This window comes from Ambystoma mexicanum, chromosome 4p, assembly GCF_040938575.1.
Source record: "Ambystoma mexicanum isolate Mex_15411 chromosome 4p, UKY_AmexF1_1, whole genome shotgun sequence".
In the NCBI taxonomy this organism is placed as follows: Eukaryota; Metazoa; Chordata; class Amphibia; order Caudata; family Ambystomatidae; genus Ambystoma; species Ambystoma mexicanum.
In genome coordinates, this window is record NC_090927.1 from 285,667,163 (window position 1) to 285,679,206 (window position 12,044).

General features: G+C 49.7%; 1 protein-coding gene across 4 annotated transcripts in view; it reads left to right on the forward strand.

Annotated features, from left to right (window-relative positions):
- CD2AP (CD2 associated protein) overlaps window positions 1–12,044 on the forward strand; it is a 1,227,366-nt gene that overhangs the window by 446,738 nt on the left and 768,584 nt on the right. For 2 of the 4 annotated variants that reach the window (XM_069605837.1, XM_069605838.1), the window contains one exon: window positions 4,301–4,401. In XM_069605837.1, the coding sequence (XP_069461938.1) occupies window positions 4,301–4,401 (101 nt within the window). The remainder of the gene's footprint in view (window positions 1–4,300; window positions 4,402–12,044) is intronic. The other 2 variants (XM_069605839.1, XM_069605840.1) reach the window with 1 other exon arrangement.

The window sequence follows — 12,044 nt, forward strand, 5'->3', positions numbered from 1 at the left end:
TAAAGTTGACCAATAATTCTAGCAAGAGTTTCTTACTTTCATTAAAACTTTTATATGTGAATTTGGGATGTGAAATTATTTCCCCATTGACCTCAAATCTGTTTTTTTTTTATTTTTGCTTTAGCGCCACCTGTGAGGCCGAAACTAAGAGTACAGCGAAGGAGAAATGGCATATGTTATGTTTTTTGGCATTTGTATCGTGCCTTTTACCATTGGCATGATTCCAAAGCGCTGTGGGTTGAACGCCCTCGGGGACCATAGTCCAGGTCAATAGAGAGAGTAATGTAGTAAAGCGTGCTTGGGTGCATTCTGTATGTGTGCAGCCACTGTGCAATAGGTGGTGTGTAATATTAATGCATACCGAGATGTAATATCAGTGCTAAGTGTAATGCAGTGGTTGTGTAAAATCAGTAGAATGTGTGCAGCCAAGACCATTGGACGAGGTTTACTGGATTCTGCAGGTGCTGGTGTTTGAAAATGACGTGGTGTGCAGCTGGGCCGGTTTCAAGGGGTATAGCTGCGTTCTAAAGACTGTTCAGGTGAATGTGAATGTGGAGGTGTTGAAGTATGTGTGCAGCTAGGCCTAATTAATCGATGGGTGTAGCTGCATTCTATTGTTTGTTAATGCAGAGGCAAGAGTTAGCAATAGCATAGTGGTGTTTTTTGAGTGTGTGTGTTTTCCAGGGTGACTTTGTTCGGGTTCAGCTTCCAGTGCCTGTTGAGCGGGTGGTATCTCCCTGTTTCTTGTTGGGTCAGATTGTTTTGGTGAAGACTGACTGGTGGTGACGGGAAGATCTGTCCCAAAACCCATGTTGTTGCTGTATAGGTGCTAGCGACGTACTCTGTCGGCAGTTCTGCTAAATGGAATCCCTGATGGGTAGTTCTACTAGGACATTTTCAGATAGTTGGGATTAATAATGAAGTGCTAGTTCCTTGCTATATAATTCTCCTCATGGAATTCCAGATGTGTAGGATTAGCACGCAAGGGCATTTCCTGGACTGATAGCGTAGCACATATTTGTAGGGCAATGATCAAGTTCATAAGTGCCATTAGTGCTTGGGTTGCTAGTTCTGCTAGATAGATTACCGGTAGGTAGTTCAGTTATATACATTCATTGGTAGGTGTGATAGCAGAATAACTGCTAGACAGCCCCCCGGTATCTAGTACTGCTCTTGGATTTTCAGGTATGTAGGATTAGCAGGCATGTTCCTTCTTGGACGGTTTGCGTAGGGCATAATTGCATAGCCTTGATTAAGCTCATGAGTGTTATTGGTGCTTGGGTTACGAGTGTAGCACTATTGGCCCTGATTAATGGTGATAGATGGCTTCAGAGCATACGTAATTCCTGTGGATGAGGTGAGGAATGCATTCCGTCAAGTAAAAGGATGCCGCTACGATTCCGGTTTCAGGTCTGGGCAAAGGCTCCTGTTATTGGCGTTAGATATCACCAGGCCTGGAGGTCCGTTATCAGTGGGGTACCATGGCAGGTGTCGGTTGTGGTGGTAGGTTGCGTGATTCATTGCATTTCCTTATGTTTTTTTTAGACGAGGAGCCAGGTTGTGAGTGCCTTCCGGAAAGTCATGTAGTCTTCGAAGTGTCTAATGTGGGGAGGCAATGAGTTTGACAAAGTTGGTGCCAAGTTTGAGTAAGCTGACCCTCCGATCTTGGCCATATTGGAGGTGGGGACCACTAGGAGGAGGGCAGTGCTTGACCTAAGGGTGCGAGTTAGGTGGTAAGGCATAATATTTTCTTGTAGAAGTTTGGGGCCTGTTTTGTGCACCGCTCGGTGGGTAATGCATAGGAATTTGAAGGAGGCCCTGCGTCCAATTGGGAGCCAGTGTAGGGTGCAGAGAGCTGTGAGATGTGGTCCCTTCGTCGCAGTGCGAGAAGCAGTCTGTCGGCCTAGTTTTGTACTCTTTGTAATTGGTTTAAATGGTAGGCCGGTGCACCCTGGTAGAGGGAGTTTGCATAGTCCAGTCTGGACATGGCCATGGACATAATTGCAGCTAGTCTGTTCGGGTAGGTAAGGTAAGTGAAGATATGCTTCAGGAGCTCTAAGGTGGAAATGACAGGCTTTGGATGTATTGTTGATGTGGTGTGACAGTCTGTTGTGCAGCACGGTTTTTGACAGTTGTGGAGGTCTGGCGGGGGTGGTGGAGACCGAGCGAGGGTGGCCAGGGAGTCGGTTGGTGGAATAGAGCACATTTTCTGCACACCATGATCTCCCTTTAACCTGGGTTTGAAAGAAGATGGTTGGTATTAATCTAGCGGTCATTGTCTGAGAGACCTGCTGCTATGTCAGGGCTGGGACAGGTGGTCAATGTAGGAATTTGCAGTATAATTTGTCTCAACTGCATAGTTATAGTAAGTGAGGTTGTGTGACCGGATGATCCTGGGCAGGAAGGGGGAGGGAAAGGTTCATGAGAAAGGGAGAGAGGCAGGCCCTTTGGGGTACTCAAGTGTTTACTAGACGTGCAACCGAGTTAAAAGGGGAGATGGGCGATCTGTTGTCTATGAGGAGGGACACAAAGCTTGTAGTTGTTGTTTGGCTATTTAACCAGTCATTGTCTGCACATGGCCATGCTAATCCCTATGGCAAGTCCCACCCACTTTCTGCCCTTCTCCACCCAAAACGCATCCTCCTGTGATCTGTTGGAGCTATTTTTACCATCAAACGTTGTGCTTGAAGCATCTGTCAGTGTTTTTAAAGCAGTCTCCTGAGAGTTAGACTTAAATAGAGCTGTTAACGTGATACTGGTGTAATACAAATGTCTTAACCATGTCTGCCTTCAGCCACTCAATTTATAAGCACTTTGCGTGCACTTCTCTGAAGTCCTGTTAAAACAAGGATTGGCAAAGCCAACAGTTTTGGCTTCTGCCTCTGCCCCGGCACTATTATATGACCAGATACCTCCATTTTACAACTGCTACAATCGATGGCCAGTTAATAAATACCATTACAGCAGTTCCTGGAAAATACCTTTCCAATTGGGTCTGTCAGACTTTCTCTGTGATACGTCAATTTTGCTTGCTCTGGTCAATACATGTAGCGGGGCATATGGTCAGACATTTCCCTTATCTCTGTGCCTGACTCATTGAGAGCAGTTGTGCGTTGGGGTGGCCATTCTATTGATCCCCCTACCTAAACATGAAATGAAACAGAATTCTACCTTGGCGACAATAGCATATTACCTAAAAATGCAGAAGGAAATCTGGGTGCGCAATCTAGAAATCGGAGGCTCTTGAGCTAAACTCAAATAGTCCATGTGTTGGAGGCCTAGTCCCCTTTGGCGTGTATTAGGGCCCGGTGGTGGTGAAGCCATGTGCTCAGGGGAGTGTGGATAGTGGGATTGTGGAGCTGATTGTGCTGCTGCTACGGGGAAATGGAAGTATCGGGAAGAGAGTGGTGAGGCATGTGGCTTGATGTGTTGTGGTGAATGAGGAAGAAGTGGTTTGTGGATGTATGCATTGGTGGGTGAAAAAGAACGGTATGTGGAAGTTGTGGGAGGCTATGGTATGTACGCTCCAGGGAGGATGGTGGCATGTGATTTTGCAGTGAGTGGCCAGCTGTTGGAGCAGGTGCAGAGACAGTTGATTCAAGAGGCGATTTTTGGAGAAGGGTAGAATTGAGGGCAGGGATGAGGTTGGAGCTTGAAGTGGGGTTGAAGTAAATTTGCGCGTGATGTAGGGTGTAGGCGTGTGTGTGTTGGGAACGGAACGGGTTAGGGGATTGGGGGCGTGTGTGTCTTTAGTGCATGAAATAGTGAAGGGGTCTGGCGTGAGTGGTAGGTTTTGGGTTTGTGCGCCAGAGGCAAACAGTGTGTTGGAAGTAGATGGATAGTGAGGCCTGAGGTTATGGTGCTTGTGATGTTGATTGAGAATATACTAGGCCAGACAAATTCAGCCATCCTAGGCCAGACAAATTCAGCCATCCAACCTGTTTGAACGGGGACGACTTTTGCTTTGAACAAGCGGATATCGGAAAATCAATAAATAGCGAGTGCATACGTGGCTCGTATCTCAAGCACACCGTGTTTCTAAATATAGTGCCTACCAAGTGTTTGATTGGTCCGGAGCCTCCACCTGATGAACGGGTCTAATCTGCTCGCAAAGGTGTGTCTAGCAGAAAAAGACGGAAACCGCACACTAGTGTCAAATGTCTTTGGAATGACTGACAGCTGAGATCCATTTCATTTTCTAGTTGTGTTTTTTGTGTGGCAGATGTCGCATTCCATGTAGCAGTTGAAATGTCGCATGGGTTGTCTGTTAACCAAACTTTTGTCATGTCGTTTCCACCAGAAGCGAGGAATCGCCAGTGCAAAGTTCTCTTTGACTACGCGCCGCAGAACGAGGATGAACTGGAACTGAAAGTGGGCGAGGTGGTCGAAATTACCGACGAGGTATGTGTCTATTTTTAAACCTTGTTTACTGTTGTGGCCCTCGCCTTTTTTTATCAGATGCCACTGGCTGTACATTTCGCTTTAATTTACACACTACGGCATGGGCACATAAGGCACTATAAGGCAGCCACGAGTTTGTAAACCACTATATTGTTTGGACTGAACATTGTGCTGGTAAAAAAGTGTTGCAGTGACAGACGTGGACACGGAAGTAGGGCATGTTCACAGTTTGTGCTGAAGTATTTGTCTTCACGGTTTCCCTTGACACTTTTAACTACTATTTCCACCCCGTGCAGCGATTTCTCGCCAACCTTATGACGTGTTTAAGACCTAGGCGAACGTAGGAATGCATTCAGCTCACTTGTGTTAGCCATTATAAACTGCCCTGGAACATTGCTCAACAAAACATTTTTAGTAAATGGATCTTGATTTTCCCAAGGGTTTGCATTTTCCTTAAGGTTGCTTTATTTCGTTAACTGCTTAGTTTAATTAACCAATATTATTAGCATTCTGGGATCATTTACTTCACACACAGGGCTATAACTGATGGACATATGAGTGACATAAGTTACTCCAGCCTATGAAATACACTATGTAAATGGTCACTAGCCTATATATTGAAATACTGCAGCCTGTTCAGCCTAGCTTGAGCGAGTCTCTGTAGCGTCTAGCCTAAGAAATCACTACAAGGTTAACGTTTTTGTCAGGTAAGTGAACGAAGGCACAGTGATGGTAAGGATCACATACTTTGGGCAAGTGGAGAAACTGGGATTTAAGGCAAGGGCTCCTGAATAGAGACTATGGGGGCCATTACAAATAATGGAATTACTGTATCTTTTACAAAACAGCCATTCGAGGGGATTGGGTCCTCCGTATTCCATATCTATGACAGTAATCACCACAGCTGTGCTGCTTCGGAATATCTTTCGGCGTCTGCGTCCTGCGTCGATGACGTCGATACGCCGCCCTCGAGGACCTCCTCCGACAGCCGACGTCACTGGATGTTATAAGTAGGACGCACGACGCCCGTAGTCTCGGTTCCGTTTTTTCTGTGAACGTGTTCGCTTCGGGAATCTCGGCGCGCCTCGACTCTTTGGAGTTACTGTTGTTTCTCGGTTCTTCGAACCTCTCCATTTTGTGAAGTTTCTTCTTCGTAAAGGATTTCTACCTCGTCTTCCACCCCTCGTCCGGGATTTACGAAGTGTGGGGACTGTGGTTCCAAGATGTAGGTTACGGACTCGCACGACACCTGCCTTTGGTGCCTTGGGGAGGCCCATGACGCGGATGACTGTGTCGACTGCCAGTCGCTCACGTCTAAAGCCTTGCGGGAGCGCAAGAAGTTATTGGTAGGTAAGGTGTCTAAGCCACGGAAGTCGAGGTCTGCGGGGCTTTCGACAGACGATTCGAGAGGCGACTCTCCGCGTCATCTTCGGAAGTCCAGTGGGTCTCGGTCTCGGTCCCGGAGTCGGTCACGCCACTCCTCTGCCTCTTCGAGGCACTCCCGGAAGCGCCGTCATCGGTCGCCTTCCCCGTCCTCGATCGCCTTCCCCGTCCTCGATCGCCTTCCCCGTCCTCGATCGCCTTCTCCGTCCTCTTCCGAGGACTCCGCCCATCGGCGGGTCGCTTACCCTACCAAGCAGGCGACGCCATAGGAATGGGCTTCCTACGGAAAGAAAATGTTAGCGATTCTCGAATCGCAGGGCATAGGTCCATCCGAGCCTCCAAGTGGGGTCGGTCGTGATCGGTCGAGAGACACCGCTCTCACGCCTTCGGGCTCTGGTGGTCAGCACGATTCGCGGAAGAGGTCCCGCTCGGACAAGGGGAATTGTTCTCATCATGCCCGGTCCCAGTCCCGGTCCTCGACGCGCTCGAGACCATGTGAACCTGTGATGCCTTCGAGGAAGACGTTGATGGCGGTGGCGCCGAGGTCGTCGACGGACACGCTCGGGCTCCGGCCTCAAGGCCTGTGTCGACACCATCGATGCTGTTGGCGCCGCGATCGGCGTCAATGCCGATTCACTCGATGCCCTCGAAGCCTTTCGCGGCTGTGTAGACAGGGGTACCCCGAGGCTCGGTGGAACCCCCTTGAAAGGCTCTGGCCAAGGTCAAGCATGGCTTTGGTTCACATTCTGTGCCTTCTTACCGCCATCTTGAGTTTATTTCAGAGGTGGATGAGGGCTCTGATGATGGCATGGTTCCTAATACGGTGCAAGACGAGATTCTCTCTGGCCATAGCCAATTTGAGGACCTGAGGCAGTCCCTGCACGATGCTAGTGGGATGGACACCTCTCCGGAGGTAAAATTTTGTAGGCCTGAGCCTGGCACTCATGCCGACTCCTCGTCGGCGCCTTATGTCGAGGGTCACCGAGTACTTGGGATGGTCTGCTCCCCCGGGGGAGTTTCTTCAGGATGACCTTACGGATATCCTCGACCTTGGTCCACCAACTGACCCGGTACTGCCGTTTCATATGGCTCTACAGAGGAGGGTGGTGGTGGCTTGGACTGCTCTGGAGAGTCTCCCGGCAGTGGGCAAGTCTTTGCCGCGAAAATACCGCCCAGCCAGTAGCTACCATTGCTACTTGTCCAAGCACCCCACTCTGGAGAGTTTGGTGGTGCAGGTAGCTACGGCTCCGGCAAAGCAGGCGTCGTATCCTACCATCCCTCCTGATAGGGACGACAAGCGTTTTGACGGCTGGGCGAAGAAAGTGTTTTCTTCAGGCAGCCAACTCCGTAAGTGCCTTGTCACGTTTCACGCACACTCTGTGGAACTGTGTTTCCTTAGCGGCTGAACATATTTCCGAAGGGGACGAACGGGATGGTTTCCTTGCCATGGTTCAGGATGGCAAGGATGACACGGATGAGGCCGTTCAGTCGGGTTTGGACATGGCAGATTGCGTCAGCCGGTCCATGGCAGCGAGCACCGTGATACGCAGGTTTGCGTGGTTGCGGAAGTCGGGTTTGCTCCTGATGTGCAGGCCCGGCTCCTCAACATGCCCTTTGACTGGGAACATCTTTTTGGCAGCAAGGCTGAAGAGAGCCTTGAGAGGTTGCAGACCTCAAAAGCTGCAGCGAAGTCGTTGGTTCAACAACCTCCGCCTTTTCGTCCTAGGGGACAGCAATGGAGGGGAGGTTCCTTTCGTTATTACTCATCCTTTGGTAAAGCGAGAGGAGCTGCAAGTCAAAGGGGCCACCCTAGGAGTGCCAGAGGTGGAAAACAAGGTACTCTAGGTGCCAAGGCCGATCGGGCTGTTGCCTCTTTGCCCTCAGGCAACGCCGCAGCCGCTTCAGCTCAGTCATGAGGCCATGTCCCATGGTTCGCCGGTTGGGGGAAGGCTGGCGCAGCATCTTGCAGAGTGGTGCGCCATTACTTCAGATGTGTGGGTTCTGGAGATCATAACCCACGGCTACTGTCTTCCTTTCCGGCAGAGGCCTCAAGACAATCCACCGGGAATCTCTTTGAAGAGTCTGGATCCGCTCCTTGTGCAGGAAATTCAATCCCTGCTGGAGAAAGGCGCCATAGAACTGGTGCCTGTAGCGGAGAGGAACAAGGGATGGTATTCCCCTTATTTTTTGAATCCAAGAAAGACTGGTGGATTGATACCCATCATGGACTTGTGCGGTTTGAACAAACTCCTCAGGTTACTCTCTCTCAAGTCCTCCAGGCCCTTCAATTTTCAGTACTGGTTGGTGTCTCTCGACATCAAGGACGCTTATTTTCATGTGCCGAAACAACCAAAGCACAAGTACCTGAGGTTCGCGGTTGGCGACTCGCACTTTCAGTTTCGGGTCCTGCCGTTCGGATTGACCTCCGCCCAGAGGGTTTTCACCAAGCTCATGGTAGTGGCGGCAGCGCACCTCGGGAAAGGGGGGATTCACGTCTACCCCTACCTGGACGATTGGTTGATCAGGGCGCGCTCTCCCGAGCAAGTCCTGGATCATCAGTCAATCACCTGCCACTCCCTCCACAAGCTGGGCTTCTCCCTCAACTTAAAGAAGTCCCATTTGACACCAACTCAGAGGCTCCAGTACATCGGAACAGTGCTGGACACGTCCCGGGGGCAGTGTTTTCCTCCCCAAGTGAGGGCTCATCACATTCAGCAGATGGTGCACAAGTTTCAGCTTGCCCAGAGTCTCCCAGCGTTCGAGTTCTTGAGATTGCTCGGCCTCATGGCATCCTGCATTCTTCTGGTGCCGGAGGCCAGGTTCCGGATGAGATCTTTGCAATGGGCACTCAAGCTCCAGTGGTCTCAGTTCTCCGGCAGGATGTCGGACCCTGTTCAGGTGCCGTCCTCGGTCGCCCAGGACCTTCTGTGGTGGGATGTCAAAGACAATCTGATGAAGCGTGCTCCATTTTGGCTACCCTAGCCGGAGGTGACGATCGTGATGGACGCATCCCTTACGGGATGGGGAGCTCATGCCAACGAGTTGACAGTCAGCGGTCGTTGGTCTCTGTCGGAGTCCAGACTCCATATCAATCTGTTGGAGCTGAGGGCCGTCAGGCTAGCCCTGAAGGCTTTTATGCCGACTGTGCGAGGGAAGAATGTCCTGATCCTGACGGACAACACGGTGGCCATGCACTACCTCAACAAAAAAGGGAGGGGGGACAGGGTCACTTCCTCTTTGCAGGGAGGTGATGCAGCTCTGGTTCTGGGCAATCCAGCAGGAAGTTTCGATCTCAGCAGTTCATCTGGCCGGAGACGAAAACGAGACGGCGGACGCTCTGAGCAGTCATAGTGCGATCTCTCACGAGTGGAAGTTGGCTCAGGAGATTCTCCTGGAGATCTTCGCCCTTTGGGGGACCCCTCAAGTGGATCTCTTCGCCTCCAGTGTCAACCGGAAGTGCGAGAGGTTCTGCTCGCTGGAATTTCCTCCGAAAGGAGCCTTAGGAGATGCAGTCGTGGTGGAGTGGTCATTCCCACTGCTGTACGCGTTTTCCTCCAGTCCCCGTCATTCCGCAAGTGCTGCAGAGGTTACGGAGGTTCGGTTCCCGGATGATCCTCATTGCTCCGGCGTGGGCCCGGAGGACGTACCCGGACCTTCTCGACTTGTCCATCTGCCCTCCACGTCGTCTTCCCTACCGAGACGATCTGCTCTCATGGGAGGGGGGTCAGGATCACCATCCATAGGTCAGATCCCTCCACCTTCACGCTTGGTTTCTGAAAGGTTGAGGTATAAGGATTGGGACCTCCCTGAAGACGTGATGGAGGTGTTGCTCTCGGCCAGACGGCCAGCAACAAAGTCCCTGTACCATTGTTGGCGTAAGTTCTGCGAGTGGTGCAGGGTTAAGAATGTGGATCCTTTTTCATGTGACATTCCTGTAGTTCTGTCTTTTTTGCTTTCTTCTGCCCACAGGGGCCTGCAAGTGGGTACCATTAAAGGTTACCTGGCGGCGCTGTCCATATTTAAGCGCTCGTCTGAAGAGTGTTCCTATTTTAAAATTCCTTTAATTTCTCAGTTTCTGAAAGGGCTCACTAATGTGTTCCCTCTGTCACCTTTCCAGGTGCCCGGTTGGGATTTGAACCTTGTTCTCAAGTTTCTGATGGGTGCTCAGTTTGAGCTTTTGCATTCATACCCTTTGAGACTGTTAACTGTTAAAACTGTATTTTTGGTTGCGGTCACTTCCGCTCGCAGAGTGAGTGAGTGAGTTACAGGCACTTTCAGTAAAGCCACCCTTCAGTGTGTTTCATAAGGACAGGGTTGTCCTTAGAGTTCGTCCTTCCTTTCTTCCGGAGATGGTGTCGGAATTTCATTTAGGCCAGAAGGTTGTTCTTCCGGCGTTTTATCCTCCTCCCCATCCTGGTAAGGAAGAGGAGAGGCTCCATAGGCTTGATCCTAGGTAAGCGTTAAGCTTTTATATTTCACGCATGTCCCGGGTCAGAGTGGTTGATCAACTCTTCATTGGTTACGCTGGAATGCGTTTGGGACAAGCTGTGAAGAAACAGACTTTGGGTCGCTGGATTATTTTGCCTGTCTGAGTGTTACCGCTTGGCGGTTAAGGACCCACCGGTCGGCTTACGGGCCCATTCTACCAGGGGTATGGCTGCCTCTATTGCCCTACAGAGGGTTGTTCCTATTCGTAACATCTGTGATGCAGCCACCTGCGCTTTGGTACATACTTTTGTACGTCACTACTCCCTCGATTCCATCCGGGGGCAGGATCTGTCCTTTGGCAAGGTGGTCCTTTACTCTGCAATTTGATTGGGCATTCTAAATTTCTGTTTTTTAAATTCTTTTCCCACCTCCTTGCATTGGTACTGCTTTGGGAGTCTGTCATAGATATGGAATACGTCGGAAGACCCAATCCCCTCGAAGAACAAGTTACTCTCTTACCTGGTAACGTTCTTTCGATGGGCTGGTCCGACTACGTATTCCATATCGCTTCCTCCCTTCCTTCCCCGCTACAGAATTTCTTATGCGATTGCAGTTTACGTTTCCGCAAGGCTTTGTGTGGTCAGACTGGCAGAAGACTGGTGCCACACGTTCTGGGAAAAACTACAACTGAGGCTACGGGCGTCAGGCGTCCTACTTATAACATCCAGTGACGTTGGCCGTCGGAGCAGGTCCTCGAGGGCGGCGTATCGACATCATTGACGCAGAACATAGACGCCGAAAGATTTTCCGAAGCATCACAGCTGTGGTGATTACTGTCATAGATATGGAATATGTCGTCGGACCATCCCATCGAAAGAACGTTACCAGGTAAGAGAGTAACTTGTTCTTCTACGAGCTTGGAGGAAATGCCTCCAGTACTTGGCTGAGGTATTGCCTTCACGTTACCTTGCAAAAATGGAGGGATTACTGCAGGTAGAATTACCAGCCGCAGTACTTTCTTAAAGTCCCCAATGGAGCCCTGCAGGACTCCATGAAAGGGTACTAATACCATCTTACCAACACTTGGAAATGGGCAAATTTACCCCAGATATGAGTGGTAGTAATGATAAACTAGTATGGCAGTATTTCTGTGGGAAAAATGTTGCTGCACTTGTAATGACCACCCCCTGAATCTCCTCTCCTTCATCCCATCTTTAGTTTTATATCCGCATTCAGTGCGATCTGCATAGTTGTCTTTTGCATGTGTTCCTCAAAACTGGCTTGCAAAAGACCAAACCACCACTGACATAAAGCATTATTGATTCCCACTGAAAGTGCAAAAAGGCATGGGAAGAGAATGTATATCTGCAAAATGATTACAAGGCAATCTAGCAAACTAGCTAGAAAAAAACATGGTCTGTCTTTACACTTCAATGTCAGGAAGGGGAAACAACTGTGTATGTATTCACTTTTGGGCCCAGCATTGATTTACCATAAGGAAAGATTTGAGAAGTTGGACAGAATTGATGGAAAACAACCATACTTCTATAGTGCTGGGAGTTGTGGCAGTAAGGCCTTGTGTGTTGATTTTGAAGAAAGTGGAAATAGTTATCCATCGACAGAAATGTTTTGAAGCACCTGGGGTGGCTGGTGTGTGCCACACAATCTTTTCCACTCCTGCTTACAGCTCAGCAGCCTCTTTCTCACTGAGGTTTTTAATGCAATGTTGCTCCTTCCCAGCGAGCTGGGAAATGGGAACCATTGTCCTCATTTTCAAAAAGGGGAACACATTGCTTCTGGCCTCCTACCGCCCAATTTGTTCTTTTGGACAC